The 18279-nt window shown below is 37.1% G+C and overlaps 2 protein-coding genes across 9 annotated transcripts in view; one reads left to right on the forward strand and one right to left on the reverse strand.

Annotated features, from left to right (window-relative positions):
- The window catches only part of PAPSS2 (3'-phosphoadenosine 5'-phosphosulfate synthase 2), a 254574-nt gene extending 242085 nt beyond the window's left edge, over positions 1-12489 (forward strand). For all 3 annotated transcript variants that reach the window (XM_074382526.1, XM_074382527.1, XM_074382528.1), the window contains one exon: positions 360-12489. In XM_074382526.1, the coding sequence (XP_074238627.1) occupies positions 360-498 (139 nt within the window). In that variant the 3' untranslated portion in view covers positions 499-12489. The remainder of the gene's footprint in view (positions 1-359) is intronic.
- ATAD1 (ATPase family AAA domain containing 1) overlaps positions 6912-18279 on the reverse strand; it is a 53925-nt gene continuing 42557 nt past the window's right edge. For 5 of the 6 annotated variants that reach the window (XM_010333301.3, XM_010333300.3, XM_003922437.4 and 2 more), the window contains 2 exons: positions 10539-10672; positions 6912-8618 (listed from right to left, as the gene is read on the reverse strand). In XM_010333301.3, coding sequence (XP_010331603.1) covers positions 8498-8618; positions 10539-10672 — 255 coding nt within the window. In that variant the 3' untranslated portion in view covers positions 6912-8497. Of the gene's footprint in view, positions 8619-10538; positions 10673-13684; positions 13772-18279 lie in introns of those variants that run through there. The other variant, XR_012512875.1, reaches the window with a different exon arrangement.

Below are 18279 nucleotides of genomic sequence, written 5' to 3' on the forward strand. Positions count from 1 at the left end.
ATGCACGGAGTGCCGAGCACACTAAGTGAAAGGAAGCAACATAGAAAGAGATTGCATGAGTATCTATGGTGTACCTGCTTCCCATGCTGAGGGCTCACAGAAGTAGGCAGAGAAATAGAAGACAGTCTCTGGCCTCAAGATACTTCCCAGGAACAGTAGAGGTGCATGGTAAATACTGAATGGATAGCTGCCATTATTTACCTTTTCTTCTGCAAGTTCCTGTTAGAGGACTGCCCACTTTCAAAGATGCAGCATTTTACAGAAAGAATGTGGGTCTCAAAAACTATAACCTACTCCAGGAATCCTTAAGGCAGATATCGTTAACCTACAGTGAGTTCTTTGTTGCTACTCTGTAACAGGCACAATGAGTTTGACTTCATCTCCGGAACTCGTATGAGGAAGCTTGCCCGAGAAGGAGAGAATCCCCCAGATGGCTTCATGGCCCCCAAAGCATGGAAGGTCCTGACAGATTATTACAGGTCCCTGGAGAAGAACTAATGCCTTTGGCTTTGGAGTTTCTTTCTGAAGTGCTCTTTGATTACCTTTTCTATTTTTATGATCACATGCTTTATATTAAATTGCTTCTCAATGATGCATTTTAATCTTTTATAATGAAGTAAAAGTTGTGTCTATAAAGTCAACTTATATATATACACACACAAAGTCAAACTGAAGACCAAATCTTTGCAGGTGAAAGCAATATTCTTATGCATTGCAGAATAAAATTAACTCTTTGTATTCTCTACTGCATCTGAGCAGGCAGATCTCAGATTTCTTAAGGCTTTGTTTGACCATGTGTCTAGTAACTTGCCAAAAAGTGAATACATTTTCCAGCATGTCTTGCCAACCTGCACTCTTCCAATGTCATTTGCCAGTTATAGAATATGTCAGATTAAGCATCCTCTTCTGTATAACTGACCAAAAAAAAAAAAAATTTCTCACTCTAAAAGAAGTGTGGCTTACATCAAGATTCTTCCTGATATTTTACCTCATACCTGTACAAAGCCTTACTGCCCAAATACCTTATGTTAAAGACTTGACTGGAGAAACAAAATGTGCAATAATGTGAATTTAATCTTAGAAATTTGTAAAGCTTCTTTCTGCCACACACAAAAGTTATATTGTCTAATAAGAAGAGAAGTCTTAATGACCTTCTGTGAAAAATGCAACTCCAGTTAAAGTGACTTTTAATAGCATACAGTGCTTTGATGAAGGATTTGCACTGAGGGGTCAAACAATGTGGCAATGTCTTGGAAAGTTATCTTTCCTGCTCTTTGCTGTGGTCACTGTGTCTTGCAGAAAGGCTGGGACTGACTGCAGCAACGTGAGCTGTAATAAAAAATAAGTCACATTATCAGACTAGCAAGGCACTAGAACTAGAAAAGACCACAGAAAACAGAATCCAACCCTTTCATCTTACAGGTGAAGAAACTGCAATGAGGCAAATGTATGCACTTTGTAAGCTGCTGAGCACAGTAACAAAACTGTCACTTTGCCATCGTTAGGAAGTACTGGTGGCAGTAAAAGAGCACCGAGTCCACTTGACTCCCAGTCTTGTGCCCTGTCTGCACCAGACAACACAGGAGCTGGGTCAGATTCCCCTCAGCTGCTTAGCAAAGCTGCCATCTTGGATACTGAAAGATCTTTTCTAAACTCCACTTATTTTATTGCAGTTGAAAATAAAAATTAAAAACTATTCCAAAGATTTCAAGCTGTTCTGAGACATCTGATGACTTTACTTCCTGAGAGGTAATGTTTTTACTTTATGCATAATTCATTGTTGCCAAGGAATATATGAAGAAACAGCACCTTTTAATATATGTCTCTCTGGAAGAGACCTAAACTGGAAAGAGAAAACTGTGATAATTTTCATATTCTCATTTTAAAAAATGCTAATCTTAACAAAAGTTCTTCTGAGAATTACACACAATGGCCACAGCAGTTTGTCTTAATAGTGCAGTGCCTATACTCACATACTCAGTTACTATTGCCTTACCGAAAAAAAACCAGCGTATTTATTGAAAACATGAGACAGGATTATAGTGCCTTAACCAGATATATTTTGTGATTTTAAAAATATATTTAAAACTGCTCTTCTGCTCTAGTACGACACTTAGTGCAAATGATTATTTCTATGTACAACTGATGCTTGTTCTTATTTTAATAAATTTCTCAGAGTGAAGGCTGAGTCTTTTCTGCCTTTAACATTGGGTGTGGGCTGATCACACAACTTAAGGGCTTTTTGACTTTGTATAATTGGAGTGAGACAGCAGCAACTCTCTTGAACATTATAATTGAGACTATTTGCCCTTATTCATGTTTTTTTAATAGAGTCTTGCTCTGTCACCCATACTGGAATGCAGTGGCAGGATCTCAGCTCACTGCAACCTCTGCTTCCCAGATTCAAGTGATTTGCCTGCCTCAGCCTCCTGAGTAGCTGGGATTACAGGTGCATGCCACCACAACCAGCTAATTTTTGTATTTTTAGTAGAGACTGGGTTTTACCATGTTGGCCAGGCTGGTCTTGGAACTCCTAACCTCATGATCCAACCGCCTCAGCCCCCCAAAGTGCTGGGATTACAGATGTGAGCCACCACGCCAGGCCTATTCTTATCATATTCTAAATTGTACTCTAGATGTGTAAGATACATGGTCTCAGCCAAGCACTTAATGACATTTTTGGTGGTTGCTGGATTGCTCAGGAGCCTCCTCAGCCCAGAACTTCTCCACAGGTGTTTTTTTGAGATAAAGCTACTTTGTGGTCGGATGCAGTGACTCACACCTGTAATCCCAACACTTTGGGAGGCCGAGGCGGGTGGATCACAAGGTCAACAGATCGAGACCATCCTGGCCAACATGGTGAAACCGTCTCCACTAAAAATACAAAAATTGGCTGGGCCAAGAAATTCCCTTTTCCTCAAAGGAACAAATCTTACATTAAGTGTCCCTAAGTAGTTTCACCAGCAGGGCTGGAAGCAGTTGGGTTTTTCTTTTCTATTAATGCAGAAAGGGTTACCTGTTAACCACCGAAACTTTCAGCAGCCTTCAGGCCTGCGGCCTTTTTCTGAGTCCCTGCTTCCCTTCTATCCTGAAGGCATCACGCAGTTTTTGCTACTGATCTTCAACCCAAATAAAACTGGTATAAATAGCCAATTCAAAGCTGCCATTTGTAGCCCCCCTTTTTCTCCCCAGATGTTACTTGATGGCTCCTAGTGTCAATTAGTAGGACAAAGTGGTTCGGAAATGCCTACGTAAATACACGAAGATGTCAGGGTTGCTGAGGGAGTATGTCAGACTGTTTCAGAATCTTTGAAAAAGATCCTGAAAGGCATAGGATATCATTTAGTCAGATGATGGCAAACCTTATATATTTATCAACATTTTTATCAAGCCACAGTATTTTTCCCAATCGTCTTCCCCCCACAAGAAGAAACAAATCTTGGTTACTTGGGAACAGCAAGTTCATTTTCTCCTTATCCTCCTGTTTTTTATTATCTGACTTTAAGGTCTACCACTGATTTTCAACATAACTTTCCTTATAGGCAGGAAACCAGCAAACTGGATAGGCACCAGGTCAGTCAATTCTTCTTATGTCTAAAGTTTTAATGGCATGGGAGAAAGCCAGAATATGCCACCCCAGAATATACTTCTTTGGCATATTTCAAATTGATTATTATGAGAACTGCAGGCCTGAATAGCTCTGAAAAGCTGTCCTTTTCTAAAGGAAATGTAAGTACTATCTACCTTAGTAAGGTAAGCAGAGGATGCAAGCAGAGGTTTCTCTCTGAAACTCCTTTATCTGACTAAAGACAGATAAAAGCTCTGACACCTTCCTAAAACAGAGACTACCACAGCTACTCTTCTGATAGCTGTTGCCTAAGAGATTTCATTTGCAGAAGATAGGCTTTGCTTACCATGCAAAGTTGTTCACCACCCATCTAGGCTGATGGACAAGCCATGTAGCATTCATCATCAAGTGGAAATGGAGCTTACGGGATCTGAAGAAAGAGTCCCTGAAGGCCCGCCCACACAAACCACATACATAAGTTGCTCATACTTCCAGCATGTCCACTTATTATAATATTGCCCTTCACTTAGTATACACCCAACACCCAACATATTTCAGTGTTACAGCTTCAAGTAACCACTCTTGTCATTTGTCAGATTATGTTTCTTTAACAGTCTTCCCCACAATTTCCTTTGAATAAATTACTTCTCTTTTGCATTTAGTCTTGATGAATCAGTAAACCCAGCTGCTTTGCCTCAAACCATTTAAGCCAAAGTAGTTCCTGGCGAGTCCTCTCAAAGCTCCGAGACTGCCAGGGGTGATTTTTGCCTGAGTTTGCACACTCACGTCCAGGCATTTAAATCTTAAATGGGCACTGTAAGCAGCTGGAGTTCATTTAATCCATGAGGAATAAAAGCAAGATTATTGAGCAATTTCTGCTTTAAAAATACCTTTGAGGGCTAAGTTTCTATCCTAAGTCTGGTTCTGTAGCTTCCCTTTGATCTTAACCTTCAAATAAATTCTTTATTGCTTAGGTTAGCTAGATTTGTTGCTACCAACAGAATCCTAACCGGTATTCTTTATAAGTCTATGACTATGGCCCAATAGATGACCCTCATCTCCCTTAGACATGACTGCAAATGATTTTGTTTTACTGGATACAACCAATCCCCTATTTGAGTTATCTTGGTCATTCTTAGAATTTCTGCAAGCTATTTTCCGAACAGTGGGGTATATACCATTGTGTTCTATTCTCAGTTCCAAATCTGCATGTCAGTAACTATTTCAATGTTTTAGCTTTAATTTTTTATATATTTTTTAGAGACAGGGTCTCACTATGTCACCCAGTCTGGAGTGCGATGGTGCAATCTTGGCTTACTGCAATTTCTACCTCCTGGGCTCAAGTGATCCTCTCCAGCAGCTGGGACTACAGGTGCACTTGGCATTAGTTTTACAATTCAGTTGTCATGGTTCACAAACCTGTGTCCTTGATGCATACCACACCCAACACTAACATTCACTGTAACCAACTTAAATGTACAAAAGCTAGTTTCTGAAAGTATTCTCAGCAGGTTTATAGCTGTAAATATTAGACAATTACAAAAATAGACTCCCACTTCAGTGTTTTAGTAATGAGACCCTATGGGCCATTAATAAATAGTATAAACTTTACACCAATGTAACTGGGATGTTTTGTTTCTATTCACATTGCTAAGTGGTTTCTTTTACATTTGATATCATCTGCACACAGCATCTGTGTTGTATATGACAATCACATTTTAATCAATTAGGTCAAAAGCCCATATTTAATAAGGTTCAAGTTCTCGCCAATATGATTTTCATCAACATCATGATTTAGACAGAATGTTTTCCTATAGCTGTAAATAAAGAGAAATTTAGCCTTACCAAAAAAAAAAAAAAAAAGATTAGAGAACTCTATCTTTGATAAGTAAATCTATAACAAATTTAATAATGAAGGCCCTGTAAAGATTTCTGTCAGCTCTAGATATAATTATTCTATTACTTTATTTGAAGCACCCAGTTGGTGCTGAAGTTTCAGCCATGCACTATATATATTCAGTATACCAGAATTCTGTTCAATATTCTGACTTCAAGAGAAGTTAAAAAGAAACATAAAATATATATCATCCAATTTATTTTCTTTATCCAGAAGAAATGTTAACATTTTTCCACAATAACATAATTCCAGTAAAAAATTCCTACCAATGAGATGATGCAGCCAACATTTTTACACAAGCACAGCTTGAGACATCCTCATCTAGCATTAAACCTGTAAGTTATAGCTACTAAATAATGTTAGGCTATTATGATCCACACAGAATAGATTACCCCAACCCAGCTCTTAATATCATGAGTGCTGGATTTACCTGCAGGTAGGGGGGTTGGCTGAGATCAAAAGGAGACATAGTAAAGGAGATACTGAACTGAATCAAATACTTCATTTCTAAACTCTACAGAAAATGGCCTGGAAATAGCTTGAGACACATCAGACTTATCAAAAGTCTGACAGCAATGATGCTTTTAGAGAAACACGACATAAGTGGTCCTTTCAGTATCAATTCCTAGAGTACGGGCCTAGGGATTATGGAAGTGGTTTAAGCTTGGAGAATGCTTAAAGAATGAGCCTGGTCAACAGGATATGTACATCAGTGTGCAAAAGTGACAATATTAATATGACAGCTAAGGTTTGAGCAGCAATTCTGTGTGAGACACTATGCTGAGTGCCTTACATGCATTATCTTATTATCCAACCCTTTAAAATAAGTGTCACTGTTGCCCCATTTTACAGATGAAAAACTGGGGCTCACAGACGCATAGTTAATGGGGAGCCTGAGTTTAAACTCAGGAAGTCTGATTCTAGATCCAGTACTCTTAAGTATTACCCAAAATGCATTACCTTAGAATCTAGAATTTAACTGCATATATGAAATCCATGTCTAAAACAGGACAGATGTCACATAACACTAAAAGTTATTTAAAAATAAGGAAAATAAAGTTTCCTGAATGACTATGGTCTTAACATGCCTACATGAGTCATGGTTGCTGGGATTAGTATACTGCTCTAACTTTGTTTCATGATTAAAACCACAAAAAAAATTTAATAATCACTCCTATTGGACATTGTGAATTTAAGAGAAGACAAAAAGAAAGCACATGTGGCGGTATATATTACTCCTTACTTTCGATTAATAAGTCACCAGATTAAAGTTAAATGATTACTGAAATTCACATTAAAACAGAAATGACTAGATACTAGGATATGTGCTATAAAAGTATGAAAACTCCATAGCAACATAAAATCTAAACACAAGTTCTGAACCAAAAAAAACCAGAAAATTTGAAATTACTAAGAAAGACAAAAGATTAAGTGGAGAACAACCAATAAAGAGGGACCCCTTTATTACACATTTATAAAATAATAGTATAAGATAGTTATTAAAAATGGGACACTTTTTTTCATTTTTGGTATCTTGTATTCAATTTTTCAAACCTCTTCACAGTCTTCCATAACTTGCTTTTTGTTATCCAGTGTTAACCTGAAACATCCACCCCACCATTGAAAGTGCAACTGAAGAATAAACAATCTAACAGATTCTTGTGAGAGACATTATCAGATAAATTAATCTAGTAACACATGAATAAAGATTGAGGGCTTTTAAAGAAATACAGTAAAAGCAAAAACATATGAAGCATAATTTAATCTGATGATTCAGAAGGCACCTCAAGATTGTGTTGTGCCGATTTCCTCATGCTGAATGTCTAGGTGCCTATAACAGAATTCTGGTTAGTAATATTATGAACAAAATAATTTCACAAATAATTCACATCAAATGACTACAGATAGATACAATATGGGCATTTAGATGTGTACATTTGTACTTGACCAGGGCATAATTTATGATATACTAAGAAAACGAAAATTAATTACAAAATGAGTATTTTTAGCACACTTAGTAACAGTTACCTCTGTTAAACTATTATTTCATTTTTGGTGACCAAATTATATTTGACCATAATTAAAGAACATATAACCTTAAAATAATTTTTAAGAAACATAGTTAGAACAGACATATGTTACATTAAATGAAGAAAGGAAAGAAATGTACATTTTTAAAGGGCACTGAGGTTTTTCAAACCCATTCTTTTGAAAGGCCTTCTAATCCACTTTCATGTAAATCAATTTGTACTTTAAAAAAAGTTCCTACTCAGTATGCTTACAGAAAGATGAAATCAGTGTTGAACACATGAATGCCTAACAACCATTCAATGCTGATCATTGAACTAGTATTTTTATTTCCTGACAAACATAATAGTTGAGCCCATGTATATATTTAAGATGCAGAGGATCCAACTAATCAACTGCAGAAAGAAAAACATTCAACTTAAAAAAGACTGAAACAAATGACAAATGGAAATGGCTGAATCACCGTACCTTTTTGACACAACCTTAAACCTTAGTTTTACTATATATTATCTGGTACTCTTGGATTCAGTAGTTGGGGTAAAAAAAAGTTTCTGTATTCAAACATATCTACAGAATTTCAATATAAAATGTGTGGATATATACATTTAATATACACACACAGACGCACACACATACAAACACATACTCACATGTCTAGGAACCAGCACCTAACTACATCCCCATTTCTCACTAATGACCCAATGAATCATTTATGACTTTTAAGACCAGCTTAGATTCTAAAAGGCTGTACAACATATGGCTAAAGAGGTCAAACACAAGCACCCAAGTTCAGGCTGGATTCAACTGTTCCTCCTCATGATTTTTGACAAACAGTAATACCATTTATGTAAAAACTGTAACTCAATAACTTAGAATTCAGAGTATAAAACCATAAACATTAAGCTCCCTCATTGTTTAAAGAGCACTCCTTCCATTCTATTTCCACTAACTGGTAAGAGGACACACCAAACTCGATCACTGAACTGTACAAATGATCTTTACTCTTAATCTAAACAAACATGTGTTAAAACATTCTGAAATGCTGCATCCTTTGATTTCTTCATCTTTTCAATTGCCCGATGCAGGTCCTGCTGTTGAACAGGCCGGATTTCATCTTCATCATGGCTAAAATGCAAACAAAACCACCAAATACTCAAATAACTTTAGAATACACCTCCCTAAAATACTTTACCAAGATTTAAAAGAGATGCATGTGGTAAAAAAAAATTTTGTTTTCCAATGTAGAAAAGGGTATAACAATGAAATCTGTTTACCATTCAAGACCCTGAAGACAACCACAATGAACAGCTTCATATAAATTCTTCCAGGAATTATCTACTCATACAGAAATCATAAGGAATGTTTTAAAAGCACTGACTGCTAAGAAGTAGGAAGCTAAAATGACTGGCTACAATAAAAGACCTCACATCCAGAATATACGTACAGAATATTCCCATAAGGTAAAAAATGTTATATAGTTTATTGAAATGAAACTAAAATTCCAATTTAAAAAATCAAGTTATTCCCATAAAAAATGGAATTAAAAAGTAGCATTCCTAGGTTTATACTTACATGCATGTTTTGTTTTTTACAAATTGAGAGTAAAGTTCTTCACTATCAATAAAAACCAACTAATCCAAATCTTCCCTATATCAATGAGAAACAAAATTCAGAATATTATGGCTCCTTTGTAATTTACAAACATTCAGGGAAAAACATTCAGGAAAAAGTTATGATAGCCCAAGTCCATCCAGATTTTTCATACTGAAATATAAAATTATAAAATATGAAATTCAGTATGCAATATAAACTAGCCAGACTTTTCATGTTGAAATATAGTTTTCAGGGCTCTGAGGCAGGAAAAACAAAACAAAACAGATCTTTCATTATTAGTGCAATTTACATAAGCAAAATTTACTAACGGTCTGGTTATTTCTCCTCCTAATCTTATATATAAGAATAAAAACCTGGCCAAGAGCTGTGGTTCATGCCAGTAATCCCTAGCACTTTGGGAGGCTGACGGGGGTCGATCACCTGAGACCAGGAATTTGAGACCAGCCTGGCCAACATGGTGAAACCCCATCTCTACTAAAAATACAAAAATTAGCCAGGTACTTATCATCGCAGCTATTTGGGAGGAAAATTGCTTGAACCCAGGGGGCGGAGGTTGCAGTGAGCCAAGATTAAACAACTTCACTCCAGCCTGGACAAAAGAGCAAAACTCCATCTCCAAAAATAAAATAAAAATCAAAATAAAAACCTTTGGAAGGTAGATTCTGAGGGTGCACTAATGATGATAAGTCCTGAGCCACTGCACACATAGCTACTGGTTGACACAGTAGCGTTCACGCAGACCGTTCTACACCAAAAAAAGCCTGAAAAACATGTTTCGTGAAGCTTCCTATGGCAACACACTATAACTAAATATATGAATACCACAGGCAAGGAGTGAAAACCCTAGGAAGGGAGACCAAGAAACAAAGGGATAAGAGTTGTTGAATTCCTTTAACACAACCCCTAGAAGTACACTGGGATTCACCAAAAATCACAGAAATTGTTAGAAGGTTGACATTCTGAAAAGAAATGCAGTATAACATTGGTTCTGGACAAGTGGCCTTTTAGGAAACTTGCTTAAAGGATGTGGTTCACCAGTGCTGAATTATTGGAACTGGTTTCAAGTAAAATTTGCTGCAGTGATAAATGGTTTCTTTGTTTAGTAAATACATTTTCATTAACAAGTTGAGGTCTAGTCCTCAATACCCCCAACTCCCCTCACATTTACATGTGAAATTTCCATGGATCATCAGAAGAAACTCAGCTTTTTTCCTCCTTCATTCTAGACCCTTCCCACAATTCTGCCCTGCTTCATTTTTAGAACTCTGCTTTGGAAAAATGGCAATAAACAAAGTTGGGGGTGGTGGTGATAAATCAAATTTACCTTTTATTTCATAAGCGGTGTATCTAATATAAAGCAAAATAAAAGAAACTAACCTAAAAGCTCTAAAAGGTTTTCACAAGAATAAAAATCAAGTCAAAATAACATACCTTTCTTCTGCTGTAGAATTAACATATTCTCTAACACAGAGGAGGGCAGCATCTCGACACATCTCTTTTAGGTCACTTCCTGAAAACCCATCCGTTTCCTGGGCAACTTCTAGCAGGTCTACATGCCTGTCCACCTTAAACAAATATAAAAACATGCTTAAAATACAAAAATAAATATATTGCAAATGACACTACCAAACACCCATTTTAAAGAAAATTAAGCATATTATAACAGCCTGGGAGGAGAAATATTAAAGTATATTTAGTTTCTAGAAGCTTTTTTTTTTTTAACCATAAAAGCTTAGAAGTTAGAAATCTAATTTTCATTACTTGTCTTTATGATTAAGACAATTCTTACTAGATACACTGTAGAGTGATGGGGAAGAACAGACATTCAAACACTATTGGACTCACTTTGATGTCTCTCAAGAAGGTACCAAGGTGACATTTTTCTGTAATATATTCAACATACAGTACTTGGCAAACAGCCTACATCATTAACTCCAGGGTCCATTACAAACAAACAAAAAAACCTCAACATTCATTTTAACTGTAATACTAGGTATTCCATTATCTCAATATGAATTTAGCACCTATACTTTTGCTTCCCAACATCAGCTTACCGTAAAGCCAACTAAATGACTGTCCTAGCCACATAACAGACTTGAGAGTCTAATCACATTAAAATTATGTACAGATTAAGAAGAGAAAATACGCAAGAAAAAAACCTATGACTACCATCTAGTAAATAATTCTTATGTCTCATTTACTGGGGTAAGCACTTAATATGTGTCATTCCAGTTTAATCTTCTCAGAAACTATCAATTTCATTTTCAGGTAAGAATCATGAGACCTGAAGGCGTAAACAAGGTCAGGGCCAGGATTTGAACACAATACAGTGAGGTCCAGCTATATTTCTCCCCTGTTTAGCTCATCACTTGTCACAGCAACATTTACTCTCCCCCACTGATAAGAAATACCACCTTACAGTTACTAAGTTCCCATTTGTATTTGTATTATATTTTCTAAATTCCCATTTGTATTTGTGGAAGACACAGTGTTTTAAGTAAGAATAGCAACTCTACACAAGGAAAGGAGATTTGAAGGTGAGACAACACTGCCAGCTCTGCAACTGAGACAGCGCTCTCTGATTCCTAAACGTGAGGGTTACATGAAGATAAAGCATATACTTTTTGATAAAAAGAAAACTGAACCCGGAGGACAGGAGTGCAAGCAGCAAGGATAAGCAAAGCAAATGGTAAACACACAGATAAATCTAAATAAACTTTAGCTATATAAATAGTAGTAATCATCATTATTATAGTAATTATAATCATATGGGGCACAGAAACAAAGTGGAGCTAAAATGCTAAACAACAAGAACATGTGAGACAGAGGAGACATCCACATTAAGGCATTCTTTTAACAATTACAGCATTAAAAAGAGGGTACAAATATTATTAACTAAGACTTTATTTATGTATGTCAAAAAACAAAGGTACCACTAAAGGAGAGAAAGAGAATGTATAATTTCTGAACCAACAGACGAAGGGAGAAAAACAGAAAAAAGAATACAAGAGCAGTATTAATGAACTCAGGACTAGAGGGGGACAAAAAAGTAAAGAAAAGGGGCCGGGCGCGGTGGCTCAAGCCTGTAATCCCAGCACTTTGGGAGGCCGAGGCGGGTGGATCACGAGGTCAAGAGATCGAGACCATCCTGGTCAACATGGTGAAACCCCGTCTCTACTAAAAATACAAAAAATTAGCTGGGCATGGTGGCACGTGCCTGTAATCCCAGCTACTCAGGAGGCTGAGGCAGGAGAATTGCCTGAACCCAGGAGGCGGTGGTTGCGGTGAGCCGAGATTGTGCCATGGCACTCCAGCCTGGGTAACAAGAGCGAAACTCCGTCTCAAAAAAAAAAAAAAAAAAAAAAAAAAAAGTAAAGAAAAAGCATAACACATGGAAAGCATTAAAATAATAATGAATGAATCCAAATTTATGAGTAATCAACACAAATGCAAACAGACTAAACTAGGCTGGTAAAAGATTTTATACAAAAAAAAAAAAATGTAGCTATTTTAGGTTTATAATAGACAAGCTGAAGGGTTAAAAAAAAACAGGCTTTGTGTTACATTTGAAATAAAAACAAAGAAAATCTAGTGACATCCAATTTTTACTCAAAAGGCGTAACTGAGAATAAAAGCCATTATAAAATGACAAAAAATTCACTAGAAAAACATAACAATTCGGTACTTGTAGACATACATGTAACATAGCCTCAAAACATGTAATTACATATAAAAATGGACAAATTCACAATACTAGAAGATTTTTAACATATGCCTCATGTACTGCCACATCAGTGAGTTGTTAGGACTGGTGACAGCACCTGTGATCTAATGGACATACATGTACATAATTTAGATATTAGTCCTTTGATGAATATAGGGTTGCAAATATTTTCGTTGTGGCTTGTTTTTTCACTTTGTTCATGTTATCCCGTGACATACAAGCTTTGAGCCTGATTACAGTCAGACTTCTCTATTCTTTCCTGTGTACAGTTTTTAATTTTTTGTGAATGGGAAACTCTTCTTAAATGTCCTTAAGGAGACAAATATATACAAGAATCTATTTTTCTACTGTTTGTAAAAGGGTAGAAATAACCTATACCAATACACATATATGAGGCATCTGTTCACATATATGCACGGGATTGATACACTCTACCAACTCCTGGACAGCAGGTTACCAATGATGGTGACAGTGGAAGGTGGCCAGTGGTTGCTTAAGGCTGTACTTAAAGAAAAAAGATATGAAACAAATGTGGAAATATATTAAAATTGCCTATTAAATATGGGTAGAAGACAATAAGGCTATTTGTTTATATGTTTGAAATATGTCATACATTTAACATACTACTTTAAAAGCCTTTTCAAACTATACTCCGAGATGTTAAAAATTAAACATCCAACACTTTCTCCTATCTTTGGATCACTCCATTGTTGGGTCACCCTATGTTCTACCCACTCACAAATCTTGCGCCTAACAAGATGATACAGTTAGATGAACCAACGAAGTATAAGAAAACAAAGAAAAGAAGATTCCAGTCACTGGGGGAGCAAGATTTAATTAAGAGGTACCATACCCTAATGGTTAAGAGAAGGCTCCATCACGTCTTTGTGTAATCCTGGGCAAGTTATTACATAACTTCTCTGGGTTTCAGTTTCCTCAGCTGTAAAATAGGACTAATATGTACTCCTTAGAGAAATGATTAAATAAAACAATGCTCACCAAAATGCTTGGCACATAGCAAGCACTCTTAAAGTAGCTCATTTTGTTGTAAGATTATTAGCTTTGAGATTAACCATGAAATAATGAGAACTCTTTTCATTAGGCAACTCTGAAGGCAACTCCCAAATTAAAAAAGGTTTTGAGTATAAGCAGCAATAGCAGAATAAGTTAACAGACTTTAAAACAGCTTGAAAGAATGGCACTTACTTATGTGCAGTTGTTTATTATTATATCCACCATTAATAGTATACTTTTAAATAACATCTCTGTACTCTAAGCATTTTACATTTATAATTGTATTTCAAGACCAGCCGGGGCAACATGATGAGACCCTGATAAGGTCTGGCTCTGTGTCTCCACCCAAGTCTCACGTTGAATTTAATTCCTAATATTGGGAAAAGGACCTGGTAGAAGGTGACTGGATTATGGGGGAAGATTTCCCCTTGTTCTCATGATAGTGAGTTCTCTCAAGATCTGATGGCTTAAAAGTGGCACTTCCCCCTTCACTCCCTCTTTCTCCTGCTCTGCCATGGTAATATGTGCTTGCTTTCCCTTCACATTCCACCATGATTTTAAGGTTCCTCAGGCCTCCTAACCACACTTCCTGTACAGCCTATGGAACTGTGAGTCAATTAAACCTCTTTTCTTCATAAATTATCCAGTCTCAGGTAGTTCTTTACAGCAATTTGAGAATGTACTAATACAGACCCCAACTCAACAAAAAAAATTTTTTTGATTAGCTGGGTGTGTCTAGCTACTCAGGAGGCTGAGGCAGGAGGATCACATGAGCCAAAGAGCTCAAGACTACAGTTAGCTAGGATTGTACCACTGCATTCCAGTCTGGCTAGAATGACCAGGCTGGTCAGTTAGAATGCAGGAAACCCTCAGGGCTGTCTCAAAAAAAAAAAAAAAAAAATTCTGCTATATCATATAAAAGTAAATTCAGGAGCTACCTCTTAAAGTCAGACAAAATACTTTTATAGTACATAAATTTTATCAGTGCTAATTCTTTCTATACGTAAAACCTTAAGCGAAAATCACTGCATTATCTTAAAATAAGCAAACCATGTTAAGGAGTACCTATCAATAAAGAATTGCAAAAGAGTAGAACACAGTATCATTTCAAAACCTTCAAACTTTTACTCAGAGGAGAAGAACTCAAAGTCTGGAAGTTCATGTGAATTAAAAAAAAAAAAAACCCCTTATTCAACTCCACAATTTATAAGAATGACGGTGCTCAGTTTACTAAATAAATATATGTGATACTGATTTGAGGCATTTTAACAAAATTAAAAGAATTTTCTTCAGATATTATAGAAGTAGAGTAAGGCTTCAGCATATAAATACCAACCAGTGGGAAATGACGAGATGTTCTCATGTCAGCAATTATCCAGAGAGCATTCATATTTTGCAACATAAAACAAATTAGAGACTAATACTTTGTGCTTTCATGAATAAGAAACAGAATGCTAAACACTCCCTGTATCTGCTAGGCGTGATAGCTCATGCTTGTAATCCTAGCACTTTGGGAGGCTGAGATGGGTGGATCTCTTGAGCTCAGGAGTTCTAGACCAGCCTGCGCAACACGGTGAAATCCCATTTCTACCAAAAATACAAAAAATTAGCTGGGTGTGGTGGCATGTACCTGTAGTCCCAGCTACCTCAGGGGGCTGAGGTGGGAGGATCACTTGAGCCCGGGAAGGCTGCAGTGAGCTGAGATTATGCAACTGCACTCCAGACTGGGTGACAAAATGGAGACCATCTAAAAAAAAAAAAATTTCTCTGTATCCATGAAAAATATAATTCTAAAAGAATTTACAAAGACAGTACCTGTTTAAGAAAGCAGAATACTAAATACCAAAATTTAGAGACATGCATAATTTCTTCTTTCTCTTATTTTATTATTTTTTTTAAGAGGCAGGTTCTTGCTCTGTCACCCAGGTTGAAATGCAGTGGTGCATTCACTGCAGCCTTGAACTTCTGAGCTCAAGTGATTCTCCTGCCTAAGCCTCCTGAGTAGCCAGGCACACCCAATTTTTCAAATTTCTTTGTAGAGATGAGGTCTCGTCATGTTGCCCAGATCTGTCTCAAACTCCTGGCCTCAAGTGATCCTCCCACCATGGCCTTCTGAAGTGCTAGGATTACAGGCATGAGTTACCATGCCCAGCACTGATATGAGTAACTTCTTAAGTTTAAATGTGAAAACTTAATAACCTGTGTAAATTATGGCTATGTTACAAGAAAAGGGGTTTAAATTTCATCACCTGTATTCACATTAATCAGCTATATGTAAATCATCTGCATCTTCTCCAGCTATACTAGACCATATTATATTTCAAAACTGTTATAAACTTCTAATAATGCAATATGATCCTTCATTAAAATGGTTTAAATTAAATAACTGTATTGGTTAACTTGAATTCTGCAAAACTGTCAGTAACTACCTTCTAATATCTGTTAAATTTCTAGCCATACCAGAGCCGTCTTAATTCAATAGAACTTGTTAACTATCCCCTTCATTTTCTTCTCTAAACTTTTCACCAGTGTAAAAGTTAAAGGTTTACCAACTGTATTTTATCTAAACAGTACTACAACTACACAATGTTTTTTTTGAGACAGAGTCTCACTGTTGCCCAGGCTGGAGTACAGTGGTGCAACCTTGGCTCACTGCAACCTCTGCCTCTTGGGTTCAAGCGATTTTCCTGCCTCAGCCTCCCAAGTAACTGGGATTACAGGCGCCCACCACCATGCCCAGCAAGTTTTTTTGTATTTTTTTTTTTCCGAGACGGAGTTTCGCTCTTGTTGCCCAGGCTGGAGTGCAATGGCGCGATCTCGGCTCACCGCAACCTCCGCCTCCTGGGTTCAGGCAATTCTCCTGCCTCAGCCTCCTGAGTAGCTGGGATTACAGGCACGCGCCACCATGCCCAGCTAATTTTTTGGATTTTTAGTAGAGAGAGGGTTTCACCATGTTGACCAGGATGGTCTCGATCTCTTGACCTCATGATCCACCCACCTTGGCCTCCCAAAGTGCTGGGATTACAGGCGTGAGCCACTGCACCCGGCCCTGTATTTTCAGTAGAGAAAGGGTTTCACCATGTTGGCCAGGCTGGTTTCGAACTCCTGACCTCTGGTGCCTTGGCATCCCAAAGTGCCAGGATTACACAATGTTTCTATGAAAGAGTTATCAAAAATTCAATTAAAAGGCAAAATATAATTTACTGATTTCTTATCTAGGAACAAAGTTCCTTATCTAAAAACATGGAGGATTTTTGGAATTTCTCTGAAACTATACATATTTCATGTACATAATGTAGTTTTTTTAGAAAAGACTACTTTTAGCTCATTCTTAAAGGGCTCTATGATATGCTCCCCACCACAAATGATTCATAACCACTAATCTAATCTTTGTAATTTTCTAGGTTCTTTAAACTTTTGCATACACTGTATGTTATTTTGATATATTTTAAGAAAATAGGCCTAGAATGGTGATTCCTGCCTATAATCGTAGCACTTTGGGACACCAGGGCAGGAGGATAGCTTGAGGCCAGGAGTTCAAGACCTGCCTGGGTAACAGAGAGAGACCCTTTCTCTACAAAAAAAAAAAAAATTTAAAAACAACCAAAAAACACAACTAGCTGGGCATGGTAGAGTCCTAGCTACTTGGGAAGCTGAGGTGGGAGGTTCACTTGAGCCCAAGAGGTCAAGGTTGCAGTGCACTATGATCACACCACAGCACTTCAGCCTGGGTAATACAGTGAGATCCTAAAAAAAAAAACTCACACTAAACAGAGTGAGAACAAAGTAAGACCCTCTCTCTCTCTCTTTCTTTTAAGTTCCATGGAACTCTGCTTGATAAGATACCCTATCTCTTTAAAAAATAAATAAATACCTGTAAACCCAGCACTGTGGGAGGCCAAAATGGGAGGATCACCTGAGGTTCAGAGTTCGAGACCAGACTGACCAACATGGAGAAACCCTGTCTCTACTAAAAATATAAAAATTAGTCAGGCGTGGTGGCACATGCCTGTAATCCCAGCTACCTGGGAGGCTGATGGAGGAGAATCGCTTGAATCTAGGAGGTGGAGGTTGAGGTTAGCCAAAATTGTGCCATTGCACTCCAGCCTGGGCAACAAGAGTGAAACTCTGTCTCAAAAAATAAAAAATATAAATAAACAAATACATCATTAGAACACTACTGAAAAACACAAAAGTAAACAATTCAGAAATATATGCCTTTGGGCAGAAAAGTTCAACATCAAAAAGATTCTCTTAAAATGAGAATCAACCAGAAATACCAGATATTAAAACTTACAAAGCCTCAATAATTAAAACAGTATGATGCTGGTGCATAAAGACACAAAAGACCAAGACCTGAATTTAAACTCCACAAACACAGCCAATACATATGAGAATTTGATAAAACTGGCATCTCTAGTGAGGAAAAGATGG

This window comes from Saimiri boliviensis, chromosome 12, assembly GCF_048565385.1.
Source record: "Saimiri boliviensis isolate mSaiBol1 chromosome 12, mSaiBol1.pri, whole genome shotgun sequence".
In the NCBI taxonomy this organism is placed as follows: Eukaryota; Metazoa; Chordata; class Mammalia; order Primates; family Cebidae; genus Saimiri; species Saimiri boliviensis.